Here is a 19,023-nt window from a genome sequence, read left to right on the forward strand (position 1 = left end):
CAAGTATTTTCCTTACAAGCAATGGTCCAAAAGTATCTCTCCAAGAAAAATGGTAGATTCTATTGTATATTCATTGATTTTAGGAAGGCATTTGATTGTATAAATCATAGTGTATTGTTCCAGAGTTTATATGATATTGGTGTTAGAGGTAGATTTCTGAAATTAATGATCTCAATGTATTCAGCACTTTCATCCTTTGCCAGAACACCCAGTGGAATAACAGAGTTTTTTCAGTGTAATATTGGAACTAGGCAAGGCTGTATTTTAAGTCAGATAATATTTATCATTTTCATAAATCAATTATCAGTTATGCTTGAGGAGCAATGGGGAAATGGTCTTTTCATGTCCCAAGAGTGCCCAAATGTGGTTGCATTATTTTTTGCGGATGACATTGCCGGTGTTAGTGATACTGCTGCTCAGCTTCAAAGGAAAATAAACGTTTTGGAAAGGTTTTGTGACGAGACAGGAATGAAGGTAAACATAAATAAAACTAAAATTATGGAGGTCCTCTTAGGTCCTGTGAAAAATGGTACTATAAGGGGAAGAGAATAGAGGTTGTTAATAGCTATAGATACCTTGGTGTTGTGTTTACTCCTACCATATCGTGGACTAGAGCTCAGAGTTGTATAGCATCTCAGGCAAATAAGGCCTTAATGTCATTCTATGGTTATCAGTATAAATATGGAATAGTCTCCTGTATAGATGTATTTAAAGTTTTTGATACAATGATTTTACCTATAGTTACGTATGGAGCAGAGTTGTGGGGTGTCCAGTATTCACAAATTGTTGAAAAAGTACATACACAGTAATGCAAGAGAGTATTGAGGCTGAATAAATATACATGTAATGTTATGGCCTTGGGTGAATGTGGCAGGGTTCCCCTTCAGTATAATTACATGCTTAAGCCAGTTAAATACTGGTGTAATTTGATTACGATGGGTAACAACAGAATACCTTACCAAACTTATAGTATGCTTAAGTCACTTGATGATGTAGGGAGAATTACATGGGCATCCCATATCAGAAATATTTTATTTCATTTTGATTTTGGTATTTTGTGGATAAATCAAGACATAGGAAATGTAAAAGGGTTTATCTCACTCTTTAGGCAGAGATTGCCTGATTGTTTGAACCAAGATTGGCACCATACTGTTTCACTGTTGAACAAATGTCAGATATACTGTCAATTTAAGACAATGTTGAATGTTGAAAGATATTTATCTTTAGACATTCCATGGCATTACAAACATGTTTTAAGCCAGTTCAGATGTAATAATTTTAGACTTGCAATTGAAACGGAAAGGCATAATAATATACCCTACTGTAATAGACTTTGTTCATATTGGCATGACAAAGGCATGTCATTAGTTGAAGATGAATACCATCTTTTGATGATCTGTCAGCGTTATAAAGATGCAAGAAATGAATGCTTACACTATATTTATATGAGTAACCCGTGTAGGGAAACCTTTATAAGACTTATGTCAAGTAAGGATGTAAACGTTTTGATAAGTATTGCTAAGTTTTTGAAAAAGGTACGTAAAATTAGAAGTGCATAAACTTCAGTTACTATTCTACAACTTAGATCCAGTTGATACTTGTCAGACACTTATAGTGTCCCTTTGTACTGGACAATTGCCAGACTTTGAATGTGTATTACCACTAGAGAGTCACTTTTTACCAGCATGGAACAAAAATATATATTGATAATCTATTCTGTAATATGGGCCATGGCCCGGTATACTGAATAAAGATATCTGTCTGTCTGTCTGTCTGTCTGTCTGTCCTTAGAATAAATTAGAAATCTTTGAATACCATGTCTGAGTTCATATATTATGTAACTGTGAGGAGATGATAGTGTTAATTTCAGTGGGGGAAAACAGCTATTGACTTGGCCAGTAGGAGCTATAGCCAGTTTCATTAGAACGGTTTCCACCGATTTTATCCATTTTTGGTTGCTTTTGTTTGTACAAGCTTCAGTACATAAGATTTGGTATAAAAGTTTTGACTGTTTTTGTTCTTTACCAGATACGAGTCTAACCAAGAAACATACCATACGGAATTTGATAGTGTCAGACTTTCCATAAGTGAATTCGCCTTTTTGTTTCAGCATGATTTGTCGAATGCCAGTAGATTTTGTTCATGGATTTTAGGAGGCACATGTATTTTATATTTCATTGCGCTAGTACTGAAACGTATCCATATTTGTATACTATTTGTTTTCTTTTTCTGTCACCTGTTGTATTGGTGAGCTCTGTTTTGATAGGATGTGCTGAATAAAAGGAGTTGCTCAATATTTGAACATTTTTTTCACCCTCATAGACATACCTATGTCTCGAATAATCGATTAGTCGGATTTATTACTTGGTCTCCAGCGATTTGGCTCATCGAGATTTGACTGTAGTTAATAAGGGGTGGTCTTCAAAGCTCTCCGTTTATGACATATAATAGCGTGCTTCTGTTAACGGGAAGAAGTTTGCGTAAGAAGTTAAGAAGTAAACATGAACGGATTGTATATATTTAGTTTTCCAAACCCCAGATTTTGCAGCCGTATAGCGGAATTGGCTTAACCATGGCATCAAAGAGATGCAGAAGGCATTTTAGGTTAAATATGCGACCTTTCGCAGAACGATATACATTGGCTTAGTAGCAGATTCCGAAAGGGCTTTTATAGAGGTGTTAAAAGAATTATTGTTCGTAAAAATTGGTTACAAGATACGTATAATCTTTGACATATTCGATGTCTGCACCATTCATTAGCATGATTTTACTCATATCTCTTTTTGTACAGAACTTTTGTACAAAAACGATTTTTTTTGTTTTGCTCGCGTTGATGGCTAAACTCCATGTTTTACTGTAAAGTGTAAGTGCCTCAAATCATTTCCAGATTTGGTGGTTCAAGGGTAATAATACTGTGTGGTCAGCAAAAAGAAGCGCGAATAACACGAAGGACATATCTAACATTCCGTCGAGTGACTTAGCCTTAACAGAATGACTGGGTCAAATTTGAGAATGTAAAAACGGTTGCGGTTGTTAAAAAACAGTGAGAATACCATTGTGGAGAGTAAGTAAAATTTGAAAACAGACATGAATGGATAGCATTGTACACGTTAACAACAATTCAAATTTACATGCCATCAATACCTTGTGCTGGTAACCTTTTCCATAAACCAATGCGTCCAACTTTGTCAAAAGATTTCTGAAAATCAAAATAGTCATAGGTCTGCTCCAAGGAAGGGAATATTTATCTTGTGACAATGACCTATCCGACGAGGACATTTACAGTAACACATTTACTTGTGTGATACTTACTAGAACTCTGAGTTTATGAACCGGACAATCAAGACGAATTTCACAAAAGGCAACATCCAACATGCCTATGCTATACTCAGAGAACGCTATCTGGGCTCTCTGGTTATAATGGCTACACGATTAAAAACTATTTTTCATTATAAAGTCTCACAGAATATATGATTTGATATGCCATTGCTTGTTATCGTATACCTTTGCATTAGTGAAGAAAATGTGGACAACCATAAAGTTTATGTATTGTTATATTACAGTAAAAGTTGAGCGGATGGAGATATAACATGGTTCAGGCACTATGAGAGTATTAAGGAAAGTCACATGCAATGCATACTCATGTATTTACTGTTTTGCAATTCATCTTTGGAAATACCTGACAATGCAGTCAGGGCATACATGAACGGAGTGCTTGCACGTACGAAAATGTACGGTGAGCATATGTTTCAAAGGTATAGATTTGTATGCAATATATGCCCAAAGTTTAGAAATATCTGCAAACATACGAAAACCCGGTCATTGAATGTATTTCTTAATGTATGCACGTTTATTTCAGTGGTGTACTATCCGGCTTTTGGTCCTGTGTAGAGTATGAGAGAGTAATGCTCAAATCTAACGTGATTCGGCTGGTACAAATTGTCCCACTTTTACGCCACACTCTGCAATATTCCAGCTATATGGCGGCGGTCTGTAAATAATCGAGTATCGATTAGACAATCCATAAATCAGCAGCATGAGCATCGATCTACGCAACTGGGAATCGATGACATGTGTCAACCAAGTTAGCGAGTCTAATCACCCGATCCCGTTAGTCGCCCCTTACGACTAGAATAGTCGCCATTTATGACAAGCATGGATTGCTGAAGGCCAATTCTAACCCGGACATTCACGGGTCAGACACACCGTCAGTATATGTAGTAGTCTCATTAGTGATTTCCAGAAACCTTGAACTTGTTTACACTCCCGAAATAAGTGGGTTATCATGTCAAGTACATATTGAAGGGAGAGGTGTCCTTAAAGTAGTTTTTTTTTATAAGAATGACTTTGATAAACGCCTGTGAATAATTCTGAATTGGAGCGATCTCAGTTTGGTATCTAAAGCTGTTTTTTATGTGTTTTACATTCATTTCTACCAAAGTACATGCATATATGACTAAATCAAGGTGAATGTCCCATGCTTTCAAGATACTTTGCGTCTTACAAAATATTCGGGAGGACAAAGCATAGATCTGTAAACCGTTTTACAGCTGGTAATCTGGAACTAGAAATAACGGAGAGCTGTACTTCTTGGCAGGCTTCTGGACGAACATCTTCACTTCAGGATTACAGACCCGTTATGGTCCGGGGTAGAATAGGCCTTCAGCAACCCATGCTTATCATGAAAAGCGACTGCTTATCGTAAGAGGCGACAAACGGGATCGGGTGGTCAGGTTCGCTGACTTGACTGATACATGTCATCGGTTCAGAATTGCGCGCATCGAGACTCATGATGTTGATTTGTGGATTGTCTGATCCAGACTCGATTATTTACGGACCATCGCCATATAGCTGGAATATTGCTGTGTGTGGCGTAAAACTAAACTCACTCACTCAGGACTATATCTAAAGCAGTATCTCAACAAGCAGAGCACAGTGATTGGTGATTGCAAGGTGTAAGGGAATCGGTGGAGTTGACTTCAACGTTTTCACCAAGTTGTATGATAATGTTGTCTTACCAATTATTACATATGGAACTGCAATATGAGGTCAGAAAAGCTTCATTATATCAACGCTGTCCAGTACAGAGCAGGTGGGTTCTTTCTGGGAGTTGGGTGCTATACCCCTTATGATGCAGTCCCCGGTGGGCTAGGGTGGCTTCCCCTTGGGATAAACGATTGTCAGTCACACAACATGTCTATTCCCAGTGGACATTTGCACTTGCATTTCGTGTTTTGTTAATTATATCCCGAATTTACACCAATAAAACGGACACTATGACTACACCTATCAGAGAGGTGCACAAAGCCCGTAGTCTAAAATAACAGTTGTCCGACTTTGATTTTGTTGAAGACGGCTGAGCGGGTTAGGCGGTTGACTATGTGTGCTGGCAATTAGGTGCACCTTACGTCACTGTGACGTTCATACATACCTACATACATACATACACACACACACACACACACACACACACACACACACACACATACATACATATTGGACAAAATATACCCAAACAAACACACACAAATCCCAAAAACAGAAACCCAGTGTACTTGATACTTTATTTGATGCTCCTTTCAGTAAATAATTAACGCAACTGACATTTCCAAAAAGGCTGTCGTGACTATTGAAACACTTTTTCAATTTGGCTAAAATACAAAGAACACGTACCTTTTCCCTTTGTTACAAAGCCCATTAAAGTAGAGTGCTGTCTGTCGCAGAAGACGTAAGCGTTCTTGACCATGACTTTAAGGACGATGTAGCCATTGAGGACGATGAGAGACTTATGGAAGACATACAGACTGAAGATGTCGCCATACTTCTGTCCGAGGTTCTTAAGCAAAACCTGGGGATCAGTACCCATCGACAGGGCGTGCCCCACGAACGGAAAGAGAGGTTCGCCGGGCGAAAGTCCAGGTGCTCGCCGCGTTGATAGCACTACCAGCACCACGTCCAGAAATAAGGGAACTGTTATAACTCCAAAATCCAATATTTTTGTCCGCTAGTTTCCAATCTGTCTTGGACCAGACCAGAGACAGAACGAGATTTAGTACATCGGTCGAGTGGCGCATTCTCAGTATTGACTGTGATACGGTTTATCGGTGTTTACACAGTGAATCAGCCAAAAAATGTGCATGTCGTGGACATGTGCCAAGGAGCCTAAACCTATGATGGATTAAATGACAGTTTAACCGGATGGAGTGTACATGGTGACAGAGAAACCATTAGACGTCATACACTCGCAGAATACAGAAATAAAATATGAAATTAAATATCGTTTGGATTTATCCGTTGTGTCGTAAGAGCGAATATTTTTGTTGCTTAAAGGTCACATGCAGCCAAAAAATCAAACATACTTAAAACACATTTATCACTTATTCATGACATATAATATACATTGCTGCTTTTGAAAAAAACAAATAAACACAATTATAAGCGTACAATCGCGATTCAGAAGTACAATATTTTGTACTTGGGCTTACTTCCCCCGAAACGAAGTCCTCGGGAGACCGAACACAGTCATAGCGGGTGGATATGCACTCAAGTGTAACGACGGCTTCCGATTGGCTGTTTCATTTGCTGATATGCTGAGGGTTCATTGTGTGTACAGAAAGATGATCTGTTTGATGGGCATTTTGGAAGTATAGCCAGTCACAAGGGAGTAAGATTCTTCATGGATAACAACTTCTTTTTGTGTACTTGATGCGTCGTTTCAGTATGGATTCATATACTGTCGTCAAACAAAATCATATACACGAAAAGAAGTAGTTATACATGAAGAGTGTATATAGAGATGTTGGGTTTGGAAAATACATGTTCTCTGAATTTGCGCTCGATCCAATCAAAAATCATGTCAGTAGAGATGGTAAACTACTGCGTGGCTGGAATCTGCCATTCGTCCAAGTACAAAGCAGGACTTGAAACTGACAAGAGTTTGCACCAGTTTACGTCAGATCCAGTCATCCGAAAAAAATGAATGTAGTTTGTTTGCTACCCACAGACATAAAAACATGTCATGTGTATCACACGTGCCTAATTACATAATGTGGCAGACACGGGACTCGGGTGCACGAGTCATAAATCAACTTATTTTCTTTATGTCGTGTAGTCTGATAGGTGTTAAGTTCAAATTGCACGTGGTCAGTGACTGAAGCTGTGTATTGCATGTTGTCTTTAGCAGACAGGCAGACAGACATGTTGGTGTGAATAAACCTGAGACACTGAGCTTTCTCTGTGACAGAGACTGTTTACCACAATCAACAAGTTGTTTTACGTAACGAGCAGATTATTTACTTGTTTGTGTACACAACCAAGATTAGACTACTGCTCACGACCTCAGACGCTGGGCATGCATACTGTTTCAAGCTCCGCGAACCTATTCACTGCGCATGCGTTATGGACGCAGCGTAGCACAGCTGTTGAAACCAGTTTTCCACCCAGCGCTGGGGGGAATTTAGTGAAACGTTTGAACTCCAATTTCCCGGGCTTTTTTTTCAACTTTATAGGTTGAATTGGCATTTTTTATGATTTGTTTCGGTAAGTGCACACCGAAAGGTACCAGAATCTGCAAAGTTGTGTTTTACGTTGCATGTGACCTTTAACTGTGTATAGAAACGGTAGCCACAATACAGGTCTTGCTTATGTACAAATTATGCTTCTTATGCTCAGTTTGCATGACCAAGACAGTCATTATTTGACTAATTTCAGTAGTTTCTCTGGACTTGTCTTAATCCTTTCAAATTTCGATAGCTCCGTTGAACCAAACATAACGGGAAACCTTTATTTTGTTCTTTATATCGGTAGTTTAGCGGTAATAACAGAAACACATCGGCCCTATCGGAAGCAATGTCGGTAATACTGGTGCCGATGATTACGAACAGCATGAACGTGCGCCATGAAGAAGTTTATGAGCCATAATTTTTCTTGCTACGAAGTGCAATTGACAAATTTAAACACATTTTACAAAAAAAATGATGTTATATCTGGCGCACGTTCGTAATCATCGGCACGACCTCGATGTTCAGATGTAAACAAACTACAGGGGCATGACTTGTGACGCTCTCCTAGAGTGACTATCTTTTCCTAAAAACATAAGCTATTGCCCCGACAACACCTCATACCTAAACGCATTCAACACGGGTGGTCAAAGATGGATAAGTATAAAAATGTAATAGTAGAAACTAAAAACAAATCTCACCGAGACGGGTGCTTCTTCCAACGTTTTGCTGCGTGAGTTTCCGCTCGCGACCGAAAAATCTCCGAAGATGGCCGATCGTGTTTCCAGTATTACCGACATTGCTTCCGATAGGGCCGATGTGTTTCTGTTATTACCGCTAAACTACCGATATCGCTGCAATTGTTTCGCGAGTGGGCTGCGTTTGTTTACATTTGAGATGCAATTCCTTCAAATTTGCTGTAATTCCTTCAATTACTTAGGGGGGCCTGAAGCTTAACGTTCTTCAGATGTTCCAAGACTCATCAATCGTGAGTTCCAAATTTAGAATCGTTCACCACCATATGAAGACCGCATAATGTAATACGCTATTTGTACAGAATGGACTCAACTAGTATTATATCAAGACTACCTTCTCGGCATGTTACTGCAGGTCTTTTGGATAAGTCGGTGTTACGTTACACATTATATGTCGAGTAGGCTGTTTTCTGAGCATTCATGCATTTAATAGTACTGTTGTCCCCATGTATATCAATGCCTGTCACTCCAAGAAGTAGGACGTTACGTCGTTTCATTGCACAGTTCCGGGTCTCAATCGCATTAAAATAACATAAAAAAATCCATATATACACAACAACAGCATCAAAGTATAGCAATCTCGAGAATAACATGCAATCCCTTTTCCTATTTATTTCACGTATGCTTGAAGGTATAAAAGAACGGCAGGCCCTGTTTGTTCGTAATGTCGGTACACGCAGTCTACGGGCTGAAGAGAGAATGGAATATTCCGAAAATAGAACATGAGTCGGGTCTGTTAGAATTTTGTTTGTCATTTAGATAATTTGCTGCTCCTGAAAATATCCGATACATTCGGTAGACCCAGTCTTTTGATGAAGTGTTAAGAATTTTGAGCTATTTGGTTTTGTTTTGAACAGACAGGTTCCCATACCAGCAGAGAAAATCAAATTTTAGGACGGGCTGGATAAAACTTCTATAATGGTCTAACTTGAAGTGTTTTAATCTCCATAGAAAATGTCACAGATGCTTGAATTTATTTATATACTTGTTAGTGTTGAATTTCATTATTTTGAATCTAAAATAATGCCAGTCGCGAGATATTTGTATTCATCAACAACTTCAGTGTCTTTATTATTTATGTTTACTGGTGAGTTAGATAACTTAACTTTCCCGGAATCAATTATTATTTCTTTTGTTTTTTACATTTAAAAACAGAAAATTTAAATTGCACCACTCAACAAAGTCACTAAATTAATTTCTATAATATGCCTCAGATTTACTTATTATTCCCACCAGTGTGGCATCATCCGCAAATTTAACAGTAAAGGCAAATTGAGAGATACATGTACATCTACAATTGTTTGTGTAAGGAGTGAATACAAAAGGCGAAATAACACATCCTTGCTGAGCACCTGTGGCTGTATCAACACGTGATGAAAAAGTACCATTTACACAAACAAACTGCAGTCTATCGACAAGGCAAGAATCGATCCATCTGATCAAATTTGGGTTAACATTCATATCTAACAGTTCCTTCATTAATATATGAGGTTGAATGGTGTTAAATACCGAGCTGACGTTGGCAAAAAAAATTCTTACATATGTACCACAGTTTTCTAAATGTTGATAAATGCTGTTCAAAAGTGTAATTGTCGCATCTTCTACACCCCTGCTGGCTCTGTAAGAAAATTGCAGTCGGTCTAAAAGCGGATTTACTTGATTCCATAATATATTTTAATCAAACGTTCAAGGCATTTCATGGCAATAAAAGTCTGCAGTCATTTGTCTGCAATCATTGTTGATCGAGGGATCTGGTTCTTTTTGGCACAAGAACAATCCTAGATGTCTTTTTTAAAAAAATGGGAACAGTTTGAGTATTTATTGAAATTTGAAATAATGTTTGAAATTTGCATTCTTTCGATACCTCACGAATTCACGTGATATTCACTTGCAGTTATCCATAGGCCGTTTATGAGTCTTTGAACTACCTTCACATTGGTGTAGATTACGCATCTACATGCACAGCCAGTAATGAGGGACACATGTGACTAAAATGTTCGCGTTTACAGATGTCCCATATATTGATAACAGCATGGGGCGAGTCATTTTATGGGTCGTTTAAGAGTCATTAAACAAAACGTGTGTAAGAAATATCTGCTGTCTATAGTTCGATGCAGAACATTAATTGTGTGCATGCGTGAATCAGAGTTTCTCGTGTACAGCTGATATAAATATGGCGCTGTTCATGTTTTCAACGTGTGAACAACATATATACTTTGTTTCTGTACCAGAATCATAATCAGACGTAGCCCAGTCTAATACTTTGTAGATTTACGTCTCTTAAACACGGCAGGTTTGTGCAAGTTAGTTTGTAGGTTGACAAGAACCACACCTGTTTCTTTTCACTAAAATGCTCTACGCCTAGGCGAGGCGTGACTTTACACCTTCCTTCTACAGTAATCTAACACAACGTGATATACGTGGATTGCTGTTAAAAGCGGTTTTAACGTAGTTTATACCTCCATTTATCCCTGAACCTTACCTACAGTGACAAGGTCATGTACTTGTTTAAGTGCCTGACTGTGAGGGTCTGGGTTCGAATCCTAAATAGGACTCAACTCCAGAAAAAGTGATAGAATTACTTTTGTACTTTCATAAGGAAGTGTAATTCCTAATGTAACATATTTTACATTTGTCCACTTTCTAAATGACATTGTGTGATCTTAGCTTTCGGCCGTGGGAGCCGTGCCAGTTAACAGTTATCAGAGAGGTATACAAAGTCCGCAGTCTAGACAACCAGTCGCCCGACTTTCATTTTTGTGTGAGTCGCGGGGGCTGAGCGGGACTTTGCATGCTAACGATTGGATACCTGACTCGGAGAGTGTGGGTTCGAATCCCGTATGGGGCTCAACACAAAAAAGTATTAGAATCTGTACTTTACTAAGAAAGTGTTATCCTAAATATAACATGTTACATTTGACCACTTTCTAAATGGCATTGTGTAATCATAGAAATGGTAGGCTGGTTTGTTGAGTGTTTGTGCCAGTGTCAGACCACCTCCACGATCCAGTGGCTAGTGCATGTACACGGAGGGTCGGGTTCGATCCCTGGCCGTCATACTGAAAGACCAGGGCCTCGTTCCTCAAAGCGATTGTAGCACTAGGACAGTCGTCATTCTGTGTTAAAGTATGGGAGTAATGATCAACAGTCTATGTTAAAGTATGGGATTTACACTCACCTTAGCGTTACGACAGTCGTAAGTCTATGTTAAAGTATGAGTTACGATCACCTTAGCTCTACGACAGTCAGAACATGGTGAGCCTAAACTATACTCTCGATGTCTAATGTGTGTAAAGTTACCATTTAATTGTGATGGGATCTTCAGTAAATCCACATCCAAAGTTTCACATATGTGGGTAATGTAGTTCACGACATATGAGTCACCACAACACATTGGGGTATAATATTAGTAAAATGTCATTTGGTACCCCTTGGATAATGGTATGTCCTCAAGAAATATCATATAAGATATGTTCAGAATGATATAGAATATATCCCTGTCATAATCAACAGCCAAAGATTTGGATTACTTGATTTAGATTTAGACATGGACTGTCACTGACTACACTGCAACATCACCTGTCTGCAGTACTATCATCAGTCGCCACAGCACATCATCACTTGGCTACACCACATCATCACTTGGCTACAGTACATCTTTTGGTTACACTACATCATCACTTGGTCTACTTTCAGCATGACTCGCCAGCAGCACGTCATCACTCAGCAGGAGTAAGCACTCAATCGAAAGCCGTACATGAACACTCCCCTGTCGTAACAATACTGTCCGATCAACATCCTTCGCTTGCAGTACACTCTCGTTAACGTAGTGATTTTATTAAATCAAAACACAAATACTCCAACTGCAAAACATCTCTTTATAAAGCTGAATGCAGCTGATGTTCTAAAGAGTATAAGAAGTGCATGAACAAGCATATCAAGCAATATAAAAATTGATTTTATCAACTGATTCGAGGAAAGCAAAAGCATACGGCTAAAGAACTTTCGAAAATGTTTACAAAAAGTAAAGTCTACAAAAGAAAGGGAGATAAGTCATATGGACCCAAACGCATATGAACCAAATGCGACATTCATCAGATTCGGTAGCCTGATTGGTAAGTATTGTGAATAACAGACTTAACACTTTTTATAAAACATTAACGTATTACATCTTGCCCAGACGGGTTTCACAAATGTCCACTCAACAAATGACAACACCTTTGTTGTGAATATGCTCAACCAATTACTAAAAAGTAGCAAAAGCGTTCGATGATGTTTGGAGGTTTGGGCTACTCAACAGTGTAATTAATGGTAGATTTTTAACTCTTGTTCAAATAATGTATGATAATATCAAATCGTTTGTACTGTCCTTACTAATGATAGATGATTCTGCCCCGTAAATGTTTAATGCCAGTGGTTAACTTCTCAGGTAGAATCAATCCTAAAGGGTCAATTTTACCGAAGTTGGAAAGCTGAGATAGACAACAGCCCTGAAGGTTTCTATTACAAATACATTAAAAATCTTTAGAAAATTATCTCCTCCTTCCACCTATGTATATTTACCAGTTTTAAAATACGAAACGTGTAACCATAACGTATATGTTGAAGTTGGCCGTTGCCATGGCATTGATCGTCAAAACAGAACCTGCAGTCTCTGTAGATCACTTGCTGTAGCAGATAATTTTCATTATTTATTTAAATGCGAAGCTGTTACTGAGCAAAGAAATAAATACATTCCCATTAAATGCTTAATATCTTTCCCTAACCTAATAACGTATAAAGCATAAAACTACAAACCCCATACACTGACAACGAGCACTGGGCCGCCGGGCCGCCGATTATATGTCGCTGATCAAATGATCTTCTTGTTCCTATTGTATCGCAACGTTGGTAGGTTGGCTGGTTTGTTTAATTTGTTGTGTATCGCTGCACTCCGCAATATTCCAGCTGTACGGCAGCGGTCTGTAAATAATCGACCAGGCAATCCAGTGATCAACATCATAAGCATCGTTCTACGCAATTGTGATACAATGACCACCCGATCCCATTAGTCGCCCCGTCCGACAAGCCTGGGTAACTGAAGACCAGTTCTAACACGGATGGTCACGAGTATAGAGAGGATCTAGGCATAGTGTTCTTGTTAACATTGTGATGATCCGAACAGTATTACTTTCGGGGGATAGCTCGTAGTTGGAATTCAGGTGGCGCATTTGTTAAACCCAGTATTCCTTCCAGTGGAGGCTTAACCCCGTTCACTGGGACGAACTTGAACTTCTGAATCATGGTGGTGAGGAAGAGGAAGAGCTCCATCCGGGCCATTGCTTCTCCCAGGCAAATCCTTCGACCTTAAAATATGAAAACAAAAGTTCAGTTCTATTACCGTATGTATGTATGTATGTATGTATGTATGTATGTATGTATGTATGTATGTATGTATGTATGTATGTATGTATGTATGTATGTATGTATGTATGTATGTATGTATGTATGGATGGATGGATGGATGGATGCATGCATGCATGCATGCATGCATGCATGTATGTATGGATGTATGTGTGTGTGTGTGTGAGAGTGTGTGTGTGTGTGAGTGAGTGTGTGTGTGTGTACGCGCGTGCGCACGTGCGTGTGTATGCATGCACGTATTCATGTATGTATGCACGTACGTGTGTGTGTGTTTTCGTGTGTGTGTGTGTGCATGTGTGTGTGTGTGTCCATGCCACACTATGAAAGGAGCGTATGTGCATGTACTTATGTATGTGCATACAGGTCTGTTGCATACGATATGTAGCTTTTATATGTAACTCACCCAAAGAAAATGGGATAAAATCCTCTCTCTTCTGAATCTTGCCTTCGCCATCAAGGAAACGATCCGGCCGAAAGTTTTGTGGGTCTCCCCATACACCCTTGTCTTGGAGGACTGAATCAAGGTTCAACAGGATTGTGACCCCTTTCGGGAAGGCGTATCCTCGGAACTGTACATCTTGTGGAACTGTGTGAGGGCCAGCAACAGGGGCAATATTGCCGTATCTCAAGGTTTCCATAATGGTGGCCTCAACGTAAGGAAGGTTCGTCTTGTCTTTCATGGATGGTGGTCTGCTCTGACCGACGTTTTCCAGAATCTCCTGGAAGCACTTCTCTTGTACATCCGGGTAGTGTAGGAAGTAGACTAGCGCCCAACGTATTGTGGTGGACGTTGTTTCTGTGCCCGCAGTGAACAGATCAGAAATAGTCTGCGCCAGATTCTCCACTGCCAACATGAATGTAATCTTTAGTTTAAGTTCAAATGACAAATGTAAATTACCCATATAAACACAACACAGAAACACAACAACTACATGCGGAGGAAATGCAAAAATACTGTAACAGAATTGGCCATGTTTTCACTAAAAGATTCTAAAAGAAAGTTCAGCTTCCCCAGTCAGTCAGATTGACAAAATTCTCGATCAAAGTTAAAATGAAAGGCCAAATATAAAAAGAAATAATATGTGTTAGATATATATATATACCAAATTATATATATATATATATATAATATATATATATATACCAAATTCATTACACCATTATCTAAAATGATGTATTAGTTATATGTTTGAACAAATAAAGGAAAACAAAAAATTTAAAAGTAAGTATCCAGCGGACCTCTCTGTACATACCATGAACATCTTCAGATTATAAAACACACGTACAGTCTAAAGTCGTTGTTTCTTGCTTCTGTTGGCGACGTCGCATCTCCTTCAAGTACACATGGATGAAGTCGTCCCGATTTTCCTCATCGTGATCCTTTAAGTGATTCTTAATGGAAGGATTAATTAGCAAATTTTTCACAAGATCTATGCTGTCCATTATTATCCTGAACTTGAATGGGTCACCAGGCAAATATCGCACAAAAGGAAAAACGCTCAGTATTCCAGTTACTGCGCTATATTTAAAAAAATCATCCATTGCTTTCAGAAACTTGACGAAGACAGGGTCGGTATATTCAAAACGTTTTCCAAAGACAATGGAACAGATAATATTTGATACGGCATTCTGCGCTAAACGGTCTATGTGGAAACCTTGGCCTTTCTGTTCTTCTATGGCCAAGACAAACTGTGCGATTTCCTCGTGTATTTTGTCCTCCATGATCATTCTTCCAGCCCCAAACTCTCGCAAAGTGTTGAGAGCAAAGCGCCTCTGTTCATGCCACAAGTCCCCGGAAGATCCGACTACTCCTGTTTGCAAAATATAGTGAAATAGAATTCAACCCTATGCCGTAGCATAAATGGCACTGTATGTATGTGTATTGGAGACATTTGTAGAACAGTGTTGTATGTGAATCACGTTGTTTCTGTTAAGACTCATTTCGGGACGGCGGTGACCTGGTTACTATATCAAGACTGGGAGACAGGATTATCGAGTAAGGTTCTGGGCTTACTCTGGAATATACCAGTCCAGTGATGTCAGAAGAACTAGAGCAAACTTTTCATGTACACAAAACGGATCTCAGTCTGGTCTTTGCCAACTCACATACTCAGGTGTTTTGCCTATTTTGAATGCTAAAGCACTGTTGCAGCGATGTGAATCTTACCATCAATATCTTTGTAGCTACAGTCAATGTTATTATATTATAGTTATATTGAATTTGTATTGCCACGCTGTTTCATACCGTCATTGTAATTTCTTTGTATAACGAGGTATAACATTGTTCAGGTATATAATGCTGGGAAGGTATGACATTAGTGAGCTGTATTGTACCAACAAGGTATGACATGAATCAGCCGTATAATGCTGAAAAGGTGTGACACGGGTCATTTGTACAGTGCTGCCAAGGTATGACATAGTTCAACTGTATGTTGCTGCCAAGGTATGATGTGGGTCAGCTGTATGTTGCTGCTAAGGTATGACGTGGGTCAACTGTATGTTGCTGCTAAGGTATGACGTGGCTTAGCTGTATGCTGCCGCCAAGGTATGACATGGGTAAGCTGTATGTTGCAGCCAAGGTATGACATTAGGGCAACTGTCTAGCGCTGTGAAGATATGACGTGGGTCAGCTGTATAGTGCTGCCAATGCATGACATGGGTCAGCTGTATGATCCTACCAAGGTATGACAGGAGTCAGCTGTATAGTGCTGCCAAGGTATGACGTGGGTCAGCTGTATGTTGCTGCCAAGGTATGACGTGGGTCAACTGTATGTTGCTGCTAAGGTATGACGTGGCTTTGCTGTATGCTGCCGCCAAGGTATGACATGGGTAAGCTGTATGTTGCAGCCAAGGTATGACATTAGGGCAACTGTCTAGCGCTGTGAAGATATGACGTGGGTCAGCTGTATAGTGCTGCCAAGGTTTGACATAGGTCAGCTGTACGTTAATGCCAAGGTATGTGGGTCAGCTGTATGTTGCTGCCAAGGTATGACATGGGTCAGCTGTATGTTGCTGCCAAGGTATGACATGGGTCAGCTGTAAAGTGCTGTGAAGGTATGATATGGGTCAGCTGTACTTTGCTGCCAAGGTATGACATGGGTGAACTGTATGTCGCTGCGAAGGTATGACATGGGTCAACTGGAAAGTGTTGTGAAGGTATGACATGGGTCAGCTGTATAGTGCTGCCGAAGTATGACATGGGTCAACTGTATAGTGCTGTAGAGGTATATATGACCTGAGTCGGCTGTTTAGTGTTGCTGTGCGTTGATGGTATGCACGTGCTAAATGCCTATGATGGTATGGAAATACATAAAGGTAACAACGGGCGTAAACATGGCTTCTAAATGTTTATCATAGTAAAGCCTATTCACTGGATAAAAGAGTTATGTCCAGAACATTTCACATCTGTCAAAATTTAATAATTTCGTATCTCTGTGATTATTGATGGTAGATGTTAAATTCACACTACAACGTCACACGTCTCTAAAAATCAAGATTACAGTTCAATATATCGCAACTTGTGACCGAGGCTGGTTCGGGTAACACCGAAAACACAGCATTCGACAGTTCTTGATGTACGGAGCCATCGTGTACATTCCATACACGGCAAGTCTCGCCTGTATGGAAGCTGTTCGTCTCCAAGTTTCAATTATCGAGTTTAGGCAAGTCGCAAGGATAATGAGTCTTTTATCGAATCAGTAGGAGTGAGTGAGTTAATATTTAACGTCACATCGGCAAAGTCTCAGCCATATCGTGACGAGTCATCAGTAGGAAGCTTGTATCAAATATATATAGCATAGACCAAAATACTATCGAAAACGCGTGACATTGTGCCGTTAAACACTCTGTTTTTGTCGTTCAGATGCCCTCTGTAAACCTACTATATCGAATTTTCACTTTCACCATCAATGCAGTACAAAAAGGTAAATGACACAACCAAACACAAATTGCTTACGATGGTTTTAGCAATGACGATTATTGGCACTATTAACGTTTTCATTATGGCTGCCGTGGCTGTCATGGTCCAATGGTTAGAGCCACTCTTAAAACACCTTTAGTTCAGTTAAAATTTGAAGAAAACGCACCTTTTCTCCTTGCGAAGAAATCAGTCAAAAATGTGTGTGGCCTGTCAGAGAAGACGTCGGCGTTCTTGACTATGGCTTCTTTAAGGACGTTGTAGCCATTGAGGACGATGACAGGCTTGTGAAAGACATACAGACTGAAAATGTCGCCATACTTCTGTCGAAGGTTCTTAAACAAAACACGGGAATCAGTCTCCATTGACAGGGCGTTCCCCAGGAACGGAAGGAGAGGGGGACCAGGGGGAAGTCCAGTGGCGCGCCTCGTTGACAGCCATAACACTGTCAGCACCACGACCAGAAATAAGGCAACTGTTGTAAATCCAAAATCCCACATGATGATTGTGCGCTGGCTTCCAACCTGTGTGAAAGCTGACTGGAGAGAGCGAGACTAAGTACAGCTGTCGAGTGGCACATTACCACGACTGTCTGATTTAAAAGGACGCCCCTTATCAATGTTTGCAGAGTGAGTCAACCAATCAGCGTATATGTCGTGCACATGCCTTGTACATGTGGGGTTCTTGAGAGGCATTGAGAAGTCTTGTGCATGTGTCAAGAGGCCAAGGTCTGACTCCCAGTTACGGATAGGTGCAACACACCGTCAGTGTATGTATTTACCTTCCAACTAAATGAAATAAACACTGTGGTTGTTTGTTTCATAAAGTAAGCTCAGTAGTGAATTCTAGAAGCCTTAAATTTGTTTACGCTTCCAAATTAAGTTGGTTATCGTTTCAGCTTCACACTGAAAAAAGAGCATACGTTTCTATATGTATAGTAGCTGTTATATAAAAATGAGTTAGTTAAAGAACATTCAGTGAATAGTTCCGACTTTGAGTCATTTCAATTTGATACCTTATGTTTTATGAAGTGCTTTTATAATTCAGTTCTTTTTATGTTTAAATTTAAGGTGAATGTCCTTTTCATTCGGGATTAACTAGAGACACTTTGCACATGTTTGTTGACAACAACCTGGATTAACTGTGTAAAAGCTGTGTATTTGTCTTTTTTGTATACACTTTTAGCACACAGATGTCCATTATACTGATAACATTATGGGGCGGGGTATTTAAAGGATCAGTTAGGCGTTCATGTATAAATCGTGTGTAATAACTGCTATCTTTACTTTGATGAATTTGCTCAAACTTTGACCTATAGATGTCCCATATACTGACAACAATGTGCCACGGATCATTTTATAGGCCGTTAAGGAGTGTGTATAACAACTGCTTCATATACATCGTCTACAGCCGATGTAAATACAGGACGTTCATTTTCTCATGTGTGTAC

At 39.4% G+C, this 19,023-nt stretch overlaps 1 protein-coding gene across 1 annotated transcript; it reads right to left on the minus strand.

The window, feature by feature from the left end:
• Positions 1-13,420: 13,420 nt before the first annotated feature.
• Positions 13,421-18,073, minus strand: LOC137286753 (cytochrome P450 2U1-like). Its single transcript, XM_067818733.1, has 4 exons — positions 17,743-18,073; positions 14,944-15,468; positions 14,061-14,501; positions 13,421-13,599 (listed from the first exon to the last, which is right to left on the minus strand). Exons 1-4 carry the CDS (start codon positions 18,071-18,073, stop codon positions 13,421-13,423), a joined length of 1,476 nt encoding a protein of 491 aa, XP_067674834.1.
• Positions 18,074-19,023: the final 950 nt, after the last annotated feature.

Source organism: Haliotis asinina, chromosome 6 (genome assembly GCF_037392515.1).
Source record: "Haliotis asinina isolate JCU_RB_2024 chromosome 6, JCU_Hal_asi_v2, whole genome shotgun sequence".
NCBI classification, from domain to species: domain Eukaryota; kingdom Metazoa; phylum Mollusca; class Gastropoda; order Lepetellida; family Haliotidae; genus Haliotis; species Haliotis asinina.